Source organism: Heptranchias perlo, chromosome 7 (assembly GCF_035084215.1).
Source record: "Heptranchias perlo isolate sHepPer1 chromosome 7, sHepPer1.hap1, whole genome shotgun sequence".
NCBI classification, from domain to species: domain Eukaryota; kingdom Metazoa; phylum Chordata; class Chondrichthyes; order Hexanchiformes; family Hexanchidae; genus Heptranchias; species Heptranchias perlo.
In genome coordinates this window covers 51,076,068-51,098,700 of record NC_090331.1, presented here as the reverse complement: position 1 = coordinate 51,098,700, position 22,633 = coordinate 51,076,068, and the positions used below count along the sequence as shown (strand labels likewise).

The 22,633-nt window shown below is 43.0% G+C and overlaps 1 protein-coding gene across 1 annotated transcript in view; it reads left to right on the top strand.

Moving 5' to 3' along the window:
* The window catches only part of col28a2a (collagen, type XXVIII, alpha 2a), a 125,598-nt gene that overhangs the window by 46,728 nt on the left and 56,237 nt on the right, over window positions 1-22,633 (top strand). Inside the window, exons 8-12 of the mRNA XM_067986797.1 lie at window positions 2,606-2,650; window positions 2,876-2,920; window positions 4,603-4,656; window positions 16,903-16,971; window positions 19,353-19,421. Coding sequence (XP_067842898.1) covers window positions 2,606-2,650; window positions 2,876-2,920; window positions 4,603-4,656; window positions 16,903-16,971; window positions 19,353-19,421 — 282 coding nt within the window. The remainder of the gene's footprint in view (window positions 1-2,605; window positions 2,651-2,875; window positions 2,921-4,602; window positions 4,657-16,902; window positions 16,972-19,352; window positions 19,422-22,633) is intronic.

Below are 22,633 nucleotides of genomic sequence, written 5' to 3'. Positions count from 1 at the left end.
GAAGCAGAGAGTTGGGATAAATGGTTCATTTTCGGACTGGCAACCAGTCACCAGTGGTGTTCCACAGGGGTCGGTGCTGGGTCCCCAACTCTTTACAATCTATATTAACGATTTGGAGGAGGGGACCGAGTGCAACATATCAAAATTTGCAGATGATACAAAGATGGGAGGGAAAGTAGAGAGTGAGGAGGACATAAAAAACCTGCAAGGGGATATAGACAGGCTGGGTGAGTGGGCGGAGATTTGGCAGATGCAATATAATATTGGAAAATGTGAGGTTATGCACTTTGGCAGGAAAAATCGGAGAGCAAGTTATTTTCTTAATGGCGAGAGACTGGAAAGTAGTGCAGTACAAAGGGATCTGGGGGTCCTAGTGCAAGAAAATCAAAAAGTTGGTATGCAGGTGCAGCAGGTGATCAAGAAAGCCAACGGAATGTTGGCTTTTATTGCTAGGGGGATAGAATATAAAAACAAGGAGGTATTGCTGCAGTTATATAAGGTATTGGTGAGACCGCACCTGGAATACTGCATACAGTTTTGGTCTCCATACTTAAGAAAAGACATACTTGCTCTCGAGGCAGTACAAAGAAGGTTCACTCGGTTAATCCCGGGGATGAGGGGGCGGACATATGAGGAGAGGTTGAGTAGATTGGGACTCTACTCATTGGAGTTCAGAAGAATGAGAGGCGATCTTATTGAAACATATAAGATTGTGAAGGGTCTTGATCGGGTGGATGCAGTAAGGATGTTCCCAAAGATGGGTGAAACTAGAACTAGGGGGCATAATCTTAGAATAAGGGGCTGCTCTTTCAAAACTGAGATGAGGAGAAACTTCTTCACTCAGAGGGTGGTAGGTCTGTGGAATTTGCTGCCCCAGGAAGCTGTGGAAGCTACATCATTAGATAAATTTAAAACAGAAATAGACAGTTTCCTAGAAGTAAAGGGAATTAGGGGTTATGGGGAGCGGGCAGGAAATTGGACATGAAGCTGAGTTCGGATCGGTCAATGCCCTGTGGGTGGCGGAGAGGGCCCAGGGGCTATGTGGCCGGGTCCTGCTCCGACTTCTTGTGTTCTTTAGATTTGTGGTTGGGATCAGATCAGCCATGATCTTATTGAATGGCGGAGCAGGCTCGAGGGGCCGATTGGCCTACTCCTGCTCCAATTTCTTATGTTCTTATGTTCTAGCCTCTCATTACATACTTGTTAAAGTATTAATTTTGGTAAAATAGAATGTTCTTTCAAGCAGCTCACCACAGGCAGTTTTAATCTAAAGGAAGGTCCTATCTGAAAAATTTCTTTGCTTTTCTTGAGGAATTGACAACCCAGATGGACTGTGGAAAGTCCTATGATGTGGTATACCTTGACTTCCAAAAGGCTTTTGACAAAGTTCCACATGAAGTTAAACTCAAAGTTTTCGGGATTCAGGGTAAACCTTGGGAATGGATAAGAAACTGGCTGGAGTAGGAAACAACAACTACCCATCGAGGATTCATGATGGGGTGGGGGAAAATAATGATTGGAGTGGTTCAGGACGACTTGTTGATACTACTGCAGTTTCTAATCTACGTAAATGACCAGGATTCAGAAATATTAATTTTGGTAAACTTCAGTGCAAAGTGGTCAAATTTTTGGATAATACAAAGGAGAAGGGGCAGTGGGGCTCAGAAATTACAGAATGCGTTGGATGCACTATATATGTGGGCAGAGCAATGGGAAATGGAATTTAATGCTGACTAGTGTACGGTATTGCACATAGGAAGGAAAAATTGGTGACACAAGTACTCCATAAATGGTGTTGAAATATCTATGGGTAAAAAGCTTAAAGAAACCTAAGAGTCTTAGTCGGCTTAATGCTAAATATGTCAACCAATTCAAAGCAGCAATCAATAAAATCAATAGATTGTTGAACTACATTGCCAAATTATTAGAATATAAGTCAGAGAAGGTAATGATCCAAAATTTAGAGTGTTCTGGTCAGACCATACCTCAAATATTGGGTTCAATTTTGGTCACCGGGAGACATTTAGGAGCTGGAGGCAGTGTAGAGAAGAGCCACAAGACTATCAGAGGTCTGAGATGTAAAGAAAGACCGGAGAAACGTGGGCTTTTCAGCTTAGAAAGGAGGCGTTTAAGAGGTGATCTTACAGAGGCAAATAAGATAGTTAATAGAATGGAAAAGATAAGTCCAGAATATTACTAAAATTAAATTGTGGGAGTAGAACAGTGGGACATGGGTTCAAATTAGTAAAAACTAATTTTAGGATTGATAAGGGAAATTTTCGCTTCCTACAAAGCGTGAACATTCTTAATGGGCTTTGAGGTAGAGTAGTGGAGGTGAAATGCTTGGAATCATTTAAGCAACTATTAAATGCTACAATGGGGGGAATTTTAGGATCTTTTTGGATGGATGAATTAAGATGTGCCAAATGGCTTTCCTCATCCGTAATTATCTTGTGAGCTCATATTTATTAGAAGAGCAATGCATTTGATAATAAAATATGATTTTGTAATTGCTAAGGGAAATCTGGAATAATTTAATAATCCTATATTACTGTACTTAAAGTAGCAAGTATTTTAAATTCTAACTTTGTTTATTAATTCTAAGGGTGAAAGAGGTGAATGTGGGCTTCCAGGAACAAAAGGTGACAGGGTATGTGCACTTTTTGCTCTACTGTTTTCAGCTTGTTTATTAAAACTTTACAGCACAACATAATTTGTTGAAAAAGCGTGTTCTGTAAGCCAATATCTTAATATTATTTATACATTTTACAGTAAATTGAAGTACCCCCACTAGCTTATCCACTTGTAGGCAACTATGAAATAAATCTTCTCTATGCCTGTTCTACAGTTTCAATGTTTTATCTTATTTTTTTAGGGCCCAGAAGGCCCAGTAGGCCCAAGGGGACTGAGAGGAGTACAGGTAAAAAAAAAACATTTTAAACAAATTATTGAATGTATCTTAGATTATATTATAAATGGTTACACGCTCACAATTAAAATCTCAGTGCCATGAGAACAGCTCATACTGTAGCAGGTTAAGTGATTAGAATCATAGGTTGGTGGTGTGGGGACAACTCAGTAGTTCACGCAGTTGGGCGCTTAAATTCTAAGCAAGTTTCATTATTCAGTATCTCCTGCTGTGAGCATTAAGTAAGGAAAGCATCAGGTTTGACTGTGACGCCTCCACCACTGTGTCACTGAACCTAGGGGCTCTTGTCTTTGACATGCTGCTGTGAAGAAATCCCTGCATCAGCCACAATTTGCAATGGGTGAAGTGACTCCTTTCTTTAAGAGGTGCTTTCATCCTTTAAATTTGTGCCGGGACTAGCTGAAATCCAGCCACCCTATTTGGGTGGGCGACCCATCACCGCTACAGACACGTGGGCAATCCAACAAGATGCAAATTAGGCTCGACCATCAAAACCGATTGGGTCTTGTGCTTACGTGATCAGGCAGCTGGCCCGATCGCCCAGCCCACCAAAGGTCCAAAAATTGCCTGCAATCAAAATCCACCCCATAAATTTTTTGTAATCAGCTATAGATCACAGTAAGCTTACAGTATTCATGCTGGTGAAAACCAAACTCAATCCACCAGTAGTATGAATACAGCACGCAATGACTTTTCTGTGATGTTCTAGGATAATAATGTACAAACAATTAAGGAATTTGCATGAAAGTCATTCCTCTGCTACTTTAATGAAGGAGTTAATCAGTTTGTTTTAATTGGGGATAAAATATAAAAGATGATGAAATCTAAATATCATTGTCATAAAAAAGTTCTAATAAATATCATTAAGGGATAGAACGAACCTCTTATTGATTAATGAATGTGCTGTTAGTGTTTCTCCTGGACAAGCCAACTGTGAAGTTATCATTGGGAACAAATTATAGGGGTATGTTTTGCCATTTTGGCTGAGTCACCTGTCAACAGCCATAGTCTTAAGCCACAGTGAAGAAAATCACCAGAATTCCTCAAAAGGATGAAATGATATAAAATTGATTATTGTAAAATCACAGGGCAACTTTCATTCGTATGGGCAACATTGCAACCCACACAATTTCCAGGTCAATGGTTCTAATTTTAAAAATGCTTTTGTGGTTTGTTAAATTGTCTGCATCCCTTCATTTGATGATCACTTTCTAATCAGTCCCAGTTGTACACTGTCACCTCTGCTACTTCCATTTGCTCCCATTATTTCACTGATGCAGTGCAACAAGGTTCAGGAATACGTATTTGCCATCTGAAAGCATGTAGCAATCAATATATAAGTACTGACACGTGTCATTGAAAAGAACAAAATGTCATTGTTGCAATCTGCTCCAGATGGTTCAATGCATTAATTAAATTATGTATTTTTCTATTAACTATTAGGCCATTGTTTGAAATTAGTATTGAATAAAATATATGCTTGGTGTAATGTGAGGCTTGTTTGTTTGGTGTCATTTAAAACCTGTAACATAAATTATATGTACTATTTATTTTATTTAATAAGTAAATATTCTCACTTGTTTCTGTGGAACAAAATTGCATTGGAAAGAAACTGCAATATGTTGCACTAAAGTTTACAGAATGCTATATTTTTATTTTGCGTTACATTTAAGGGTTACCCTGGATCCCCTGGAGATCAAGGACCTGAAGGTTTTCAAGGACAAAAGGTAATTAATTTATTTTTTAGATTTTACATTGAGTCTACAGCACAGAAACAGGCCATTCAGCCCAACTGGTCTGTGCCAGTATTTATGCTCCACACGAGCCTCCTTCCTCCCTGCATCATCTAACCCTATCAGCATACCCTTCTGTTCCTTTCCCCCTTGTGTGTTTATCTAGCTTCCCCTAAATGCATCTATGCTTATTGCCTCAACTATTGCTTATGGTAGTGTGTCCAACATTCTTATCACTCTTTAGGTAAAGAAATTTCTCCTGAATTCCCTATTGGATTTATTAGTGACTGTCTTATATTTATGACCTCTAGTTTTGGACTCCCACACAAGTAGAAACATTTTCTCTACATCTACCCTATCAAACCCTATCATTATCTTAAAGACCTCTATCAAATCACCCCATAGCCTTCTCTTTTCCCGAGCCTGTTCAGCCTTTCCTGATAAGGATATCTTCTCGGTTCTGCTATCATCCTTGTGAATCTTTTTTGCACCCTCTCCAATGTCTCTATATCCTTTCTATAATATGGAGATCAGAACTGTGCACAATACTCCAAGTGTGGTCTAACCAAGGTCCTAAAAAATTTAACATAACTTCTCTGTTTTTCAATTCTATACCTCTGGAAATGAACCCCAGTGCTTGGTTTGTCCTTTTTATGACCTTATTAATCTGCATTGCTACTTCTGGAAATTTGTGTATCTGTACCCTGAGATCCCTTTACTTATTTATGTGTCTGTAGAATACTTTACTATTTCTTTTTATATTCCTTGATAATTTAATTTCATAGTTCCTCTTTGCTTTCCTAATTGTTTTTCTGACTTCTTCCCTAACCTCTTTGTATTCCCCTTTGTCATCCTCTCCATTATTGTCTATTTACATAGAGTTTGCCTTTTTCTTTAGTTTCAATTTTATCTTATCTCTTTATTCATCCTTGGTGTTTCATCATTGGCTAGATTATTCTTGTTTTTTAGAGGGATATATTTCTCCTGAACTCTATTGCTCACTGTTTTATTATTTCCCACTGCTGTTTGATTTCTTTGTTGGTTGCATCTATTGTCACCACTGTGGCGGCAGTAACATATTCTGCTATTGCCACTGACAGGAGGTGGGAGGACAATAATCACCCAACCCTTTGTCCAGAATGTGTAATGAGATCCAGTCTGCTGCAGAATAATTCAAGTTCTCTGGAATGTGTAATTTGATCCAGTCATTGTCAAGCAGGCTACAGAGTTCAGACAAGGCACAGTGCTAACACTACTGATTTCAGAGAACAGACAACGTTAACACTACCGAATTCAGAGAATGCACAGCGCTCACTACCGAGTTAAGGGAACGCACACTGCTGACACTACCGAGTCCAGGTAGGAAGGGGTGAGGCCACAGAAGGATTTCAACATGAGGATGAGAATTTTAAAATCAAGGTATTGGTGGACTGGGAGCCAATGTAGGTCAGCGAGCACAGGGGTGATGGGTGAACAAGACTTGCTGTGAGTTAGCATACATGTAGCAGAGTTTTGGATGAACTCAAGTATATTGAGGGTGGAAGATGGGAGGCCGACCAGGAGAGCATTGGATTAGTTGAGTCTGGAGATAACAAAGGCATGGATGAGGATTTCAGCAGCAGATGAGCTGAGGCAGGGGCTGAGATGGGCGATGTTGTGGAGGTGGAAGTAGGTGGTCTTTGTGATGGAGAAGATATGGCGTTGGAAGCTCAGCTCAGGGTCAGTTATGATGCCGAGGTTGCGAATAGCCTGTGTCAGCCTGAGACAGTGGCCAGGGTGGGGGAGGTGGAATCTGTAGCGAGGGAACGGAGTTTGTGGCAGGGAGCGAAGACAATGTCTTTGGTCTTCCCAATGTTTAATTGGAAGAATTTGCAGTTCATCCAAGTCTGGATGTTGGAGAGGCTTTGGAGAAAGATGGTGTGATTAAAAACTACTGAAATTAAGATGAGGAGGGATAGTGCACCACAGCCACAGTCACAGAGGATGCCACTATGGACTTTGATTAGGGCCGAAACCTGATGGGAGAGGTTCAAACATGGAGTTGCGGGAAAGATGGCAGACAGGTATGGGGCCAATGGACAGCAGCATTGCCTTCTACTCCACAGCTGCAGATAACACACGGTGTCTTTTTTTAAATTCGTTCATGGGGTGTGGGCGTCGCGGGCAAGGCCAACATTTATTGCCCATCCCTAATTGCCCTTGAGAAGGTGGTGGTGAGCCACCTTCTTGAACCGCTGCAGTCCGTGTGGTGACTGTTCTCCCACAGTGCTGTTAGGAAGGGAGTTCCAGGATTTTGACCCAGCGACGATGAAGGAACGGCGATATATTTTCAAGTCGGGATGGTGTGTGACTTGGAGGGGAACGTGCAGGTGGTGTTGTTCCCATGTGCCTGCTGCCCTTGTCCTTCTAGGTGGTAGAGGTCACAGGTTTGGGAGGTGCTATTGAAGAAGCCTTGGCGAGTTGCTGCAGTGCATTCTGTAAATGGTACACACTGCAGCCACGGTGCGCCAGTGGTGGAGGGAGTGAATGTTTAGGGTGGTGGATGGAGTGCCAATCAAGCTGGCTGCTTTGTCCTGGATGGTGTCGAGCTTCTTGAGTGTTGTTGGAGCTGCTCTTATCCAGGCAAGTGGAGAGTATTCCATCACACTCCTGACTTGGGCCTTGTAGATGGTGGAAAAGCTTTAGGGAGTCAGGAGGTGAGTCACTCGCTGCAGAATACCCAGCCTCTGACCTGCTCTTGTAGCCACAGTATCTATGTGGCTGGCCCAGTTTAGTTTCTGGTCAATGGTGACCCCCCAGGATGTTGATGGTGGGGGATTCGGCGATGGTAATGCCGTTGAATGTCAAGGGGAGGTCTCTCTTGTTGGAGATGGTCATTTTCTGGCACAATTGTTACTTGCCACTTACCAGCCCAAGCCTGGATGTTGTCCGTGACTTGCTGCATGCGGGCACAGACTGCTTCATTATCTGAGGGTTCTGAACACTGTGCAATCATCAGCGAGCATCTCCACTTCTGACCTTATGATAGAGGGAAGTTCATTGATGAAGCAGCTGAAGATGGTTGGGCCTAGGACACTGCCCTGAGGAACTCCTGCAGCGATGTCCTGGATCTGAGAGAATTGGCCTCCAACAACGACTACCATCTTCCTTTGTGCTAGGTATGACTCCAGCCACTGAAGAGTTTTCCCCCTGATTCCCATTGACTTCAATTTTACGAGGGCTCCTTGATGCCACACTCGGTCAAATGCTGCCTTGATGTCAAGGATAGTCACTCTCACCTTATCTCTGGAATTCAGCTCTTTTGTCCATGTTTGGACCAAGGCCGTCATGAGGTCTGGAGCCGAGTGATCCTGGTGGAACCGAAACTGAGCATTGGTGAGCAGTTACTGGTGAGTAAGTGCCGCTTGATAGCACTTTCGATGACACCTTCCATCACTTTGCTGATGATTGAGAGTAGACTGATGGGGCAGTTACTGGCTGGATTGGACTTGTCTTACTTTTTGTGGACAGGACATACCTGGGCAGTTTTCTACTTTGTCTGATTGTTTCCAGTGTCGTAGCTGTACTGGAACAGTTTGGCTAAAGGCGCAGCTAGTTCTGGAGCACAAATCTTCAGTACCACAGCCAGGATGTTGTCGGGGCCCATAGCCTTTTCTGTATCCAGTGCACTCAGCCATTTCTTGATATCACATGGAGTGAATCGAATTGGCTGAGGACTGGCTTCTGTGATGGTGTGGATCTCTGGAGGGGGCCGAGATGGATCATCCACATGGCACTTTTGGTTGAGAATGGTTGCAAACGCTTCAGCATTGTCTTTTGCACTCACGTGCTGAGCTCTGCCATCACGGAGGATGGGGAAGTTCATGGAGCCTGCTCCTTCCATTTGTTGTTTAATTGTCCACCACCATTCACATCCGGATGTGGCAGGACTGCCGAGCTTTGATCTGATCCTTTGTTTGTGGGATCGCTTAGCTCTGTCTGTAGCATGCTGCTTCGCTGTTTAGCATGCATGTAGTCCTGAGTTGTAGCTTCACCAGGTTGGCACCCCATTTATAGGTACGATTGATGCTCCTGGCATTCTCTTCTACACTCCTCATTGAACCAGGGTTGATCCCCGTAGCTTGTTGGTAATGGTAGAGTGAGGGATATGCCGGGCCATGAGGTTACAGATCGTGGTGGAATACAATTCTACGCTGCTGATGGCCCACAGCGCCTCATGGGTGCCCAGTTTTGATCTGTTCTGAATCTATCCCATTTAGCACCGTGATAGTGCCACACAACACGTTGAACAGTGTCCTTAGTGTGAACACGGGACTTCGTCTCCACAAGGACTGTGCGGTAGTCTCTCCTACCAATACTGTCATGGACAGATGCATCTGTGACAGGTAGATTGGTGAAGACGAGGTCAAGTAAGTTTTTCCCTCGTGTTGGTTCGCTCACCACCTGCCGCAGGCCCAGTTTGGCGGCTATGTCCTTCAGGACTCGGCCAACTTGGTCAGTAGTGGTGCTACCAAACCACTCTTGGCGATGGACATTGAAGTCCCCCACCCAGAGTACATTGTGTCCTTGCTACCCTCAGTGCTTCCTCCAAGTGGTGCTCAATGTGGAGGAGGACTGATTCATCAGCTGAGAGAGGGCAGTAGGTGGTAATCAGCAGGAGGTTCCCTTGCCCATGTTTGACCTGATGCCATGAGATTTCCTGGGGTCTGGAGTCAATGTTGAGAACTTACAGGGCCACTCCCTCCTGACTGTATACCACTGTCCCGGCACCTCTGGTGGGTCTGTCCTGCCGGTGGGACAGGACATACCCAGGGATAGTGATGACGGAGTCTGGGACGTTGGCTGAAAGGTATGATTCTGTGAGTATGGCTATGTCAGGATGTTGCTTGACTAGTCTGTGGGACAGCTCTCCCAATTTTGGCACAAGTCCCCAGATGTGAGTGTGGAGGACTTTGCAGGGTCAATTGGGCTTGGTTTGCCTTTGTCGTGTCCGGGTCTAGTGGTCCAATGCCGGGTGGTCCTTCTGGTTTTATTCTTATTATGACTTTTTGAGCGGGATTGTACAACTGAGTGGCATGCTAGGCCATTTCGGAGGGCAGTTAAGAATCAATCACATTGCTGTTGGTATCGGTAGGACCAACACAGAATACGCTATCATTTAGAGGGAATAGTACTGAAAGAGGTTGAGAGAGGAAAAGATGTAGATGTTATTGTGCACAGATCACTGAAGGTTCATGATCAATGTAGAGAAGCTGTAGCTTCTCTACATTGGGTTGTCTACAGTTTTGGGTTGTATTAGTAGAACAAATCAAAGGACCTCCTTCTGTCAATATACAGGTCGCTGGCTGGACCGCATCTGGAGTGCTGCCCCCAGTTTTGGTCCACTCACATGGTGGTGATATAGTGGCCTTGGAAAAGGTTCAAAGGAGAGCTATGAGAATAATTCTTAGCTTAAAGAACCTTAGTTACTCAGATAGGCATAAAGAGATGGGTCTTTTTACTTTAGAGTAGCGTAGACTTAGATGTGACCTGATACGAAGAGGTCTGGGCAATGGTGGTGGGGAGAGAGGAACAGGGCGGGATAAGTCGGGCAGACTTGGGCGCAGCAGCAAGAACATGGTGAGTCGGAGCGATGCCGAGAGAGGAGCAGCTAGTAAAGGGGTGAGTGAAACCTGGGAGACCCTACTGTGGATAAATAGTGAAAGATTATTTCCACCGGCAAGCCAGGCCCCACTCTATGAAGGGCTGCGTGGCACCAATTTGTGCCAGTCGTCGTGAACCTGACATCACACATGGCACACTATCAGCATGATCTGTAAAAACCCCCGTCTGCTGGAGGAGTGAGGCCTCCAGATTGAATTTTTTTTTATTCGTTCATGGGCTGTGGGCGTCGCTGGCGAGGTCGGCATTTATTGCCCGTCCCTTATAGTCTGTACCTCACTTTAACTCTGAAAACACATGACGCAAGGCCAACCCAGCAGTTGATTTGTGGGCAACTTCAAATGTGTGACCCCATGAACAGGCAGTGCAAGGTTATGCGGGATGCTGTAGCTGTTTCTCTGAGGCTGAATTTGACAAATCCACAGCGTTGACTATTTTACATAATTTGAGCTGCGAGGTTGGTTTAGTGAGGTGCATTTCATTCAACGAGAATGGATGAGGGTGACGTAATTGGAAGTGACATCACTAGCGGAGCCGTAGCTTTTTAGCATGCGCTTAGAGTGACGTCATCGGTTGGTCTGGCGCATGCCGAGGAGGACATCACGCAGCGATTGAAAACTGGAAGTACCCACTCTGTCACTAATCACTGTCAAACTAAACACTCTGGGAGAGAGCTGCGGTGACTGATGGGGCATTGTGTGTGGGTCGTGGATTGTTTTCAGGTTTATTGGGTAGAAAGTGGGGGGGTGAGTGTTACCTTTTACATTACAAAGTGAATAGTGACACTGCGTCCGATGACGTCACTTGCCGCGCATGTGCCGGACTTTCCGAGAAATCAACTTGCTGCCGTTCATGCTCAAGAGCGTGATCCAGGTCTAACGGTTCATGCTGTGGTCCGTGCTTTTAGTGAACGGCAGTGAGGTTAGTTGGTGACCTGCAATACGCATGCGCGGCAAGATCGCCATCCTGCGCATGCGCGTCATTGAAAGAGGAAGTTCTCAATCCCTGGCAATAGTCACAGCTCTCTTTTTCTGTCAAAACTTTTTCCAGTTTACCTTCCCGAGTTCCATTCTCATCCCCTCGAAATTAGCTTTCTTCCAAACTATTACTTTGGTCCAGGTCTTACTTATGTCTTTCTCAATCATTATTTTAAACCTTATTATGTTATGATTGCTATTGCCTAGATGTTCCCCTACACTTACTTCTCTTATCTGTTCTGGTTCATTTCCCATTACTAGATCAAGCAGTGATTCCTCTCTGGTTGGGATTCTCACATACTGGGTAAGAAAGGAGTCGTGTGCACACTGTAAAAACTCCATTCCCTTTTCCCCAGTTTATTTGGCAATAGTTGAAATCTCCCATGATTATTTTTCGATGTTTTCATTTCATAGATTTGCCTACATATTTCTTCCTCCACTTCCCTTCCACTATTAGGTGGTCTGTAGAATATACCTTTAACATGATTGATCCCTTCTTATCTTTTGTCTCAATCCATATGGATTCTGTTTTTATCTTAATGTTACTTATGTCCCTTTTTTCTACTGCCATTATGTTGTCTCTAATTAGTACAGCTACCCCGCCCCTTTCGTCCTTCCCTATCCTTTCTAAATACATTATATCCTGCAATATTTAATTGCCAGCCCTGTTCTTTATGTAGCCATGTTTCAGTTATCTGTAATACATCTGGCTCCTCGCTACGAATTATTGCCTCCATTTCCCCCGTTTTGTTTTGGATGCTGTTTACATTACTGTACAGGCAATTTAATTTGTTTTTAATAACTGTTCCCCTCACTTTATTTTTAACAGTCATTTTGTACTTATGTTTTACAACTGTATTTGTTCCCTGATTGCTTATGTTACCCTTATTTCTTGCTTTGGTTTGACCTTTACTCTCATCTCCTGTTTGCTTTATCTTCAGACTTATGTTATTTTCACCAGATCCCTCCCCCCATCTTACTAGTTTAAAGTCCTATCCACAGCTCTAGTTATCCTTTCTGCTAGGACACTGGTCCCATTCCAGTTCAGGTGGAGCCTGAACACTTGTTCTGCTTTCTCAAACTGGCTGTGGTCCTCCTTAGTCGGCTGCTGCTGACATTTAAGTATTTGTAGCAGTGTTCCAAAATTCCAGCAACACAAATACATAACTAGAGGTCAAACTGGGAATTTGGATGGAAATAGACATGTGAAATTAGTCAGGTGGAAGTCAAACCATCCATTGTTTTCACCCAGCTAACTCTGCCATCACAATTTTTTTACCCTCCCTTGTTTGAGATGTGCGCTGGAAATTTCCTTGGGAGTTTTTCGATCAGCCACGTAACTTCAGTGGAAACCCCAGGAAAATTTAGCATTCCATTTTACACTTTTTTTTTATGTAATATGAGTGATATCTATTCAGCCGCACATTATACTTCTCTCCCCATTTTTATTTCCATTGATTCAATGCAAATGATAATCCAGAGAGATGTATAACAGGCAGCTGAATCGCTAGCGCCCATTTTACACGACCACCCAAAGTCAAAATTACCCCCAGTCTGTTTTTTCTGTTACTCACATTGTGCCTCCTGTTGGCCTAGCATGGATCTACATTGTCACCTGTCCTAGAAAGTTCCATCCCACCCATCTGTTTGGAAGAGGGTATGTCGTTGTGAATAATCTCAAAGACAGAGCATAGGGATTTCTAATCTACCAATCAAAAAGCAAAATACTGCAGATGATGGAAATCTGAAATAAAAACAAAAAGCAGTGAAACATAACAAGGTCCAATTTCTACCCCAAAGAGTTGTTAGAACTTTAGATGTGTTATTGATACTCTGTTAAAGAATGTTGACTATTTGGTCCTGTTGCCTGGAGCTACACTGACAGAACCTGGCGGGACTATCTTCTCAAATGCTAACATTTTTGCTCTTTTCTCTTTTTTTTTTGCGTTTAACAATACTTGTGCTTCACTAAAATATGGCAATTATAGGCTACTTATCTATTAAAACAATTTTGTGCAAAGTTGGTCATTCAGAGATGGGTACAAATGCATTATTGTTAAAATATTTCAACAATATTTGAAAATGAATTAAAAGCTCAAGTTTGTACTAGATTGACTGGTATGGGCTCCACTCTTTTATTTCATAGGTTCTTATATCTATGTCATTACTACAACAAAATATATTTAATTTAGGCAATCTAAAACAATCTCATTTGTTTTTATTGAAACACCAAAGGTAGGGCTAAAGCCCACAGTGCAGGACACCACTGAGTTTGAAAGAAGTAAAAAAAATAGGTAAATGAAGAAGAAGTGATTAGGTGGAACCAAGTTTAGATTTTAAAAGCCTGAAGACTGCTGATGGAAGGAAACGTTGATGGAAGCAAGGAGTTCCACAGTTTGAGGTTTTGGGATGAAATGAGTTAGAATAGGGGTCTCATGGAGATGTACAAAGTAGTACTTGATATATATTTGGAATTTAGAAGGAGCAGGCAAGAAGAGTTCAGAGGGGCAGTGATCACAGTATTATTAAGAAAATAAAGAAAGACAATGAGAGGGAGGTTGGAGGGTAATAGTAAGAAAATAATTGCCTATCACTGTCCTGTCAGGATTGCAAGAGGTGCCAATTGAGCTTCTCAGACAATACCTCTAGTCGTCAATGGTTCGAGGTTTAAAGAGAGCTAAGAGCTATTGCAGAAAAAAAAGGTGCTTGGCACAGAAGAGGAAACTGACCTTGGAGCAGCTTAGGATAAGATGTTGGAATTCCATTTGAGGTCAGAGGAGACAGTAATGCCAAGAATTTCAAGAAGGAGTAAGCATGGATTCATCAAAATTAAGCAGTGGTAGTTGTTGGTTAGGCTTGGATGAAACCTGAAGAAGCTGTGTTGGAGAGATTCGACTTTGCTCAAAACAGGCACGAAGTCGGCAGTGTGGCCAAACCAAATTCGAGTTCAGGCCTAATTACCATGCTGCGAGTGAGCTGTGGGATTCCTGCTGTAGCTTGCAGCTCTGGGCTGGCGGAAAAACACGCAGCCTGCAGGAAGGTGGGCTTACCTTAATGTGGAGCCATCACCTGCCTCCACAGTAATACTGCAGGTCACTGCTGGCGTGCGCTCACCGCCCTCCTGTTCACTTCAACCCACCTCTCAAGACCTACCTGCGAGTCGGCTCAGCGTCCAATTTTGAGAAGGCTTCGACCGGCAAGCTGCATCGGGATACCTGGGGGTAAATTTTAACCCCCAAGAACTGGTGGGTTGGTGGTGGGTGGGGAGTAAAAATACTCCATTTTCAGAGTGGGACGGCATCCTGGCTCCAAGACGTCTGTTTCTGTGTTTAACTGTGTGTGGACAGCAGACACCAGGAAGTCCTACCCCCATTTAAAGCTGGCAGGCCGATACTTAAAAGAGCAATGTACCTCATTGAGATACTTGAGGTACTTAATATTTTGTGTATTGAAATAATAAAATGGATTTAACCTTACCTGTTCGGGTTTCCCATTGCTTCCCATTCACGTCAGGTGAAAGCAGGCGGGAAGGGCCAGATCCATGTGGTGAGTGCCTTTATTGCATTGCTTGTGGGCCCAGAGGAGCAGGAGTGCAACATACAGGCCCTACAAGCTCACCTGGTCAACAGGACCCCTGTGATCAGCTGCCAACCCCCCACCCCCGATGATGAACCCCACCTACCTCTAAATCTTCACCCGACCTCCAGCAACCTCCGATCTTATTCTCAGCCTCTAATCTTCTTCTCAGCACCCCCCCCCCCGGTCTTCTTCTCAGCCCCCCCCCCCCACCCCGGTCGTCTTCTCAGCCTCTGGACCCCCAAGCCTTCTTCTCTGCCCTCCCTCCGGTCGCCTTCTCAGCCCTCCCCTCCGGTCGTCTTCTCAGCCCCCACCCCCTGATCTTCTCCCTGGCCTCCGCCTCCTGATCTTCTCCCAGGCTATTATCCCTCCCTTCCTCCCTCTGATCCCCATCTTCCTGGCCGACAGCCTGTCATTCAGGCTGGGAAACCCAGAAGTGCCATTGATGGGCCTCATTCACGACCCACCCACTTTTGCACCCGGAAATCTTGCCCCCCTCCCCAGTCTGGGCTGGAAGATAAAATTTACCCCCTGATTTCTGGCACGAGATCAATTTCCCAGCATTGGTGTATAAATGCAGTATCACTTACCCAGTGATTTACAGTATGAATATTGCAGGACCCAGTATCACAGCAAGTAATAATTTTTCAAGTAATAATTAAATATTTGAGATCCTTAGTTGCAAGGATTCAAATGGTAAACACCATTTTAAACCCATGGATATCAATCATGGGTGTCACTTCACAACAAGTGCACACACTTACTTATATTTTAGAAATAAAAATGTATGTACGTTCTTTTTTCTTAAGAAAACACCAATGATTTATACTTATTTTTATAGGCAATGAGGGAGATCCATGGCTCTTTTTATGTAGTGCCATTTCTTTGATATCCTTCTACATGTAGAACATCTTAAGTAATGTCTACATTTCAAATGAATGCTGAAATAGACACTTTATAAGCAAAGGTAACATTCTCCTAATGGATTTGAAATTCAATGGCATATTCAGGATCAGCATTTGCCTTCAGGCATGGAATTCATAAATCAAAGTTTCTAACTATCAATTTTACCAGACATTTTCAAGCATGGTCAAATACAATCTGTACAATCAAGCGGGAGCCTTATTAATTAATTCAAATTGGGGTCCTAAGATGTACATAGGATCCCAATGCAATTTAGAGTGCCTACTGGACGCTGTGTGCTGTAGATGCTCCGCTCAGTAAAATCTGGCAGTCAAGAAGAGGACTCAAAAGGTAAGTCTGGAGGAGCAGGAGTGATTCTCTGGAGTCCACAAGAATACTGCTGCCCTGGGCTCCCCACCCTCCAAGCTTGTCCCCCCTCAACCGCGATCACATCCCCCTGACCTAAATTTCAGTTGGCAAGTACAGCGTTTGAGCCGCACAATATTGCAGTGGCCTAAATTCGTCGAGCTGCAGTGGGATGCCTGTTCAGAGCGCACAGCCCACTGAAGGCATGTTATCAAGGCCCTTGCGTGGAAATGGTTCTTGCCTCCCGCCGGAGGGATCAGGCGGGTGGCCGGCTCGCTGCACAGGTTTGCTGCCTGAAAGTTAAGATCTACCCCTAGATATCCTGTTCCTGCAGCCAACTTGCTCCCTGCACAGGTCTCAATTTGCCTAGGAACCATGAAAAATGAAGTAAGTGAGCATACCTTGGAATATTACAGGAAGCCCACTCCAGGCTCTACCCTTGCAAAGTTCTGGTCCTAGCTGGTACAGCTGGAAAATTTATCCCATAGATCATCTTCCTTCTAAAGATGTATGGGTATAATTCACACTATATTTGTTTGTATTTTACTTAAGGTCAAAAAATCATAACTGTAAATTGTCTTTATGCATTTTCTGTCACATTAGAAAAATTGTGCAAAGCAAAAAAATGTTAATCATAAGTCTGTAATAGACAATTTGGTATTCAACTCACAATTTAACATTTTTTTTCTCATTCAACTGTCATTAATCAAGACTTTGCTTTGCTTATGAAAATAATCAAAGTATTCTGCTTTATTAGGGTGAACGTGGACTTACTGGACCGCCTGGACTAACTGGTGAAACTGGAATCGGCCTTCCAGGTCCAAAGGTAAAGAAATATGTATTTGACTACACACTTACAGTTCTCTAAAAAGAAAATGTGAGTTATTCATACACTGCAATTAATATTTACCAAGAAGAGAGCAAAATCAATATTATTACTCTTACTTGGTTTTAGAAGTGTGGAAATATGTTTATAACTCCACCCTTTAGAACTTGGACAACCTGACTTTTAAAAAATTCCCCTAAATTTTACACATTGGGGTAGATATTAGCTTTCATCGCCGGATGGTAAACTTGGCCTTGCCGATCGGTTATCCGTTATACATCCCACCTGATTTTCCTTTTCATTGACTTCAGTGAGAAGGAGAATCGGGCAGGATGTATAACAGCAGTTGATCCTCAACGGCAAGTTTACCACCTGCCGTGATAGTTAAAATCTACTCTATTATCTCTTCATTGTGCGTTTTCCCTGTCCTTTAGGTATCTCCATTCTCTAGCTGCTAGTGTTGCTCTTGAGTCAATTCCTAGGAAGTAAGTAGAAGAATGGCTTAATGTGAGTCATCCTCAAACTTCCCTTAGGCAGCCCTCTAGTTACCATGAGACTTTCCACTCTGCCTTAATCTCAATTTTATTAGCATTTTCTTGGTCATCGAAGTTTTGCTCAGCTAAATGAGGATGACTTTAATGTTTCACTCTTCCTTCCATTACTAAATCTCCTGCATGACTTTTTGATTTCAAATTACCCTTTAATCTCCTCTGTTCTGTTGAAAACAGTCCCAATATTTCGAGTGGAGCCCCGCTTCCCCCATGCACCTGGAAACCTAGGTCTCCGCCCAGCCATTAGGAGGGTGCCCAGGACTCCCCCGACTTCAGCTATGGTCTCTTTGGCCCCCTGAGCAAACGGGCTAATCAGTTTAAGAAAAAAAATTAAATCCTTTTCTTTGGGAGTCTGGCTGCTTGCCTGGTGTCGACCCCACTGGTGGGGCCGGCATCCAGTCTTGCAAAAACCAGTGCACTTCATTTCACTCCAGCCTCTGCTGATATATCAGGTCCCAGTCCAGTGGGAACTCCCGGCATAGGGAGTCCCTGCCCCCTTGCTGTCATCTGTCTTTTTAACTTTCACACTTTCTACTCAATCTCTTTCGTATCAACTTCTTTCAAGGGAACAGAAGTATACTCCTAGAATGAGACCAGTGTACAAAACAGGAGTTGGGGTAAAGTACAAAACTATAATGCCTTGTATGTGGTAACAAACTCTGAAAAGTATTAAGTGCTAGTGTATTCTCGTGTTTGCCAATATGGATATGTGGCAACTGAACTTCATTCAAAGAATAAGGAAAGCAGTATCTCTGGTGGGTAATCTAATGTTTTAATCTTAGGAATGCTTACAGATTGACTTTACAAATTTGCTCTTCCAATATAGAGTTTTGTGCCCCCGAGGCACATATTGGGAATTTGGGTTCAGAGGTCAGCAGGTACCAAAGGATTTTCCATTAATTAAAATTAATGGTGCAAAATGCTGCAGGGCCTACCTGACCTCCACACCTGGTGAAGAGCTTCATGTCCTAAGATACACTGTTAGGACATGAAGCTCTTCACCAGGGGCACAAATTTGTAAAACGTACCCTTTAGTGTCCATTCGCTGTTTTCGTATCAGTGTAATATAAGACAATTCTGTGTTCTATTACAGTAAAAAAGCTACTCCTAACATTTGAGTCGTACTGGTACTACAATGTTAAGAGACTTTTTAATATCATGATGTGTGAACTGAAACCTTTGCAACATTGGCTTACCCAGGGAGCAGCAGTTTCCCTAGAGTTTCTGGTTGTCTGTTGATTAATGGCAGCTTCTCAGTTTTCCTTTATTGTGATGATGTGGAGATGCCGGTGATGGACTATAGCTTAAGTACAAAAACGCTTCAAACCTATGATGAAATTGGCTATCAAAAAGACATAATACCATTGCTGCATGGTACTCTATCATGTGGATGATATTCACGTTAAGGGAACACAATCCAAACATTTTTACAGATATGACTTGTGTTTTACAAAGAGTTTGAGCAATCACTGGAAATGTTGCAACATTAATTTTTTTTGTCCAGAGCTGCACATGACAACAGAAATATAGACTGAGTTATATGCGTATAGTAAGAATTGGATTTTTTTTTTACTTTTCTGAAATAATCTCATGTTGCGTCAGTGCTAGAATCTGTTCTTTAGTGAAGTATATTAATGACCGATTTCTAACACGTTAATTTAAAACTCCAGTTTCTTATACAGTTAATTGCATTATACAATGTAAATGAATTTTCTATTCAGTCACCTCAACAAGAGTCGATTCTATTTTTAAGAGAAGTAAACAACATTTTCATCAAAACTTAAATAGAACAAATTATATTTTGTACTTAATTCATCTTTCTTTGCTCAGGGTGACATTGGTTTCCTAGGAAGACCAGGGCCTGTTGGCCCACCTGGGATTGGTGAACCTGGATTGCCAGTAAGTTCCATTATGTTACAAATCATGTTTGAAAGCCATGCCCAAAATTTAACATACAGTTGAATAGTTGAAATGAAAATATTCCCAACTGATGCAAACTTCAAAGAGACTGGATATTAACAAATAATGGGGTAGATTTTCATTTGTATCGCCTGGGCATAAAATATTGCACGCCCATAAAGGAGCCCAACTGATTTTCTTTCCATTCATTTAATGGAAGGAAAATATGCCAGGATGCATTGTGAGCAGGATCCATTGTGAGCCTGCCATCCTGCCCACCTAATCTTCCTCTCTGCACTCCACCTAGCTGATACTTTATGCCTAGGCAATACAGACAAAAATCTACCCTATTATTTGGTAATATTCAGATTATTTTTCAGATTATGTTAAGTAGTTCTTCTAGACTTACATTACTATTTAAAAATTATTCTATTTTTACTTCCATTGACTTCAACCATCCACTGAACGATCAGCAAATCTAGGAGCTCATCCTGCTGCTAACCCTCTAAGCCCCCACTGCCCCCCCCCCCATTTTTGCTTGTATGCCCTTTAATCAGCTGTAGCATTTTAAACATTACAGTACCACTCAATTTCCCTCCTGCCCTGCAGTGGCCATCCTGCTCCGCATAACTACTGAGGCCTGTCCAGGAAATTTGAGCAGTGGACTCGTGAGGGTGGGCGGAACCCCAGCACGTCGCTAACCTGCCAATGGGAAGCAAATCCAGCCTGTCGTCTCTCAAACGCTACAGTCATTCAAAACTTCTCTTAGCCTTGGTCAAAATCTCCAGAGATGCACCTCAGGAGCTTCAGGCTTGATTTTGGAGTATTGTACACAGACTAATTTTTGGGAAATGTCTTCCAAGGTTTCAATTTCTCTTGTTTTGGTGCTTTACCTCATTTTTGATAACGTGTATTTGTAATTTACAGAAAATATTATCCAAAAATGTCACATATTCTCTTACTATATAGATCTTCCGAATGATAATAAAATTCTGCCTGTTTTGCCCAAGGTGAGAAATCAGAAGTTGGACAGATGTGACAAATTATATTAATTTGGCATCTTTAACAAAGAAACCACCCTAAGGCCTTCACAGAGGCTAAACAGATGCAGAGCATTAGTAGGAGAGTTTAGGAATAGATGACTGAAAGCAAGGTTGAAAAGCTAGGTTTTGAGGAGGCTACTAAAGGCGAGGAAAGAATTAGCAAGAGGGAAGGGCTGAGATGACTAAAGGTTCTGCCACCAATGGTGGAACTTTGGAGGGGAATGCCCATTTGAAGTACCAAAGGACACGGGCTGCAGAGGTAAGGGTGAGTGAGGCTAGGGATTTGTAAGTGAGGATGAGGATTTTAAATTTGATATGTCATGGGATAGGGAGCCAATGGGGGTGCGCAAAATGGAACTGTTTGGTGAGCAGATTCTTTTTGGGAGCTGACGGCCATACTCCAGTCAAGAGCAGCGTGGATGGAGATGGGTGAGAGTGAATGCTCACCTGTGCACGGAACCTGGGAGCTGGTGAGGAAGAAATTTGCTGGTCTCAGGAAGTGTGCTCACATTTTGCTTCATTTTAAAATGTTGCCTTCTAAAACATCTTAACAGCACTTCAATGCATGTTTGGTGGAGCACCCCAAAAGTGGAATGTGTGGTACTCTAGCAGATGTTCATGTACTTTCCAAATGCCCATGTTCCTGCAGGAAAATCTGTATTGCTGCCATGTCAATGTATTTGCTCTGTGGCCCATTAAATGTGGTGAGTAACAAACATCAAGCATGCTGCCAACAGAAGGTACCGCACATTCACTTAAAGTGGCTGCTGAGCTGAGAATTTGGGTGAGACACATCTTTCAAATTCTTCATTCATGTCCCTTTGTTATTTGCTTGCAAGAGTAGGCTGAATATAACAGGCTTTCTTTCTGCATCTAGAAAGACAAAATATCAGCAATGAAGGTTTGTCTCATTTATGATCTTTGACTATTTACGAAGGCAGGGCCTGGAGGTTCTAGGAGGTAGATCTTGATTTTGTGCGGTAGTGTAAAACGGGTGATAGTGAGTCGGTAGCCCATTTTACATCTCTCTCTTTTTACTTCCATTGACATCAACCATCCACTGAACAATCAGCAAATCTAGGAACTCATCCTGCTGCTAACCCTCTAAGCCCCCACCGCCTCCCCCCCATTTTTGCTTGTGTGTCCTTTAATCAGCTGTAGCATTTTAAACATTACAGTACCACTCAATTTCCCTCCTGCCCTGCAGTGGCCATCCTGCTCCACATAACTACTGAGGCCTGTCCAGGAAATTTGAGCAGTGGACTCGTGAGGGTGGGCGGAACCCCAGCACGTCGCTAACCTGCCAATGGGAAGCAAATCCAGCCTGTCGTCTCTCAAACACTACATCATTCAAAACTTCTTTTTGTTATAACTTCTCTTAGCCTTGGTCAAAATCTTCAGAGATGCACTTCAGGAGCTTCAGGCTTTATTTTTGGAGTATTGTACACAGACTAATTTTTGGGAAATGTCTTCCAAGGTTTCAAAATGGGATTCCCTATGGGCATCCCTTTGTATGTGCTCCATATATTTGAGGAAGAAGATGATGATGATCAAGAGCCTATAATGAAAATCAGGTGAATCAGTCAGTACCAGAGAAGAGCCAGGTCCTCACGGAGATCCCCTGTGAATAGAGTATACTGCCCACCACGCACCTTTTCAAACATTTCATTTCAGTTATGTCTCAGGAGGCTTTGGTTCACCCCTAAAGCTCCAGAGGAGTTTGGCATTCTCCTACAGGACAAGCTGCAGAGCACATCAAGAACAAGGACGGTGCTCACAGTCCATGACAAAGTTACAATAGTGCTTAATCTTTTTGCCATCTAGGAATCATTATAAGAACATTAGAGATAGGAACAGGAGTAGGCCAGCCCCTCGAGCCTGCTTTGCCATTCAATAAGATCATGGCTGATCTTCTACCTCAACTCCATTTTCCTGTCCTATCCCCAAATCTCTTGATTCTGTTAGTGTCCAAAAATCTATCGATCTCAGTCTTGAATATACTCAACGACTGAGCATCCACAGCCCTCTGGGGTAGAGAATTCCAAAGATTCACAACCCTCTGAGTGAAGAAATTCTTCCTCATCTCAGTCTTAAATGGCCGACCCCTTTTCTTGAGACTGTGACCCCTAGTTCTAGACTCTCCAGCCAGGGGAAACAGCCTCTCAGCAT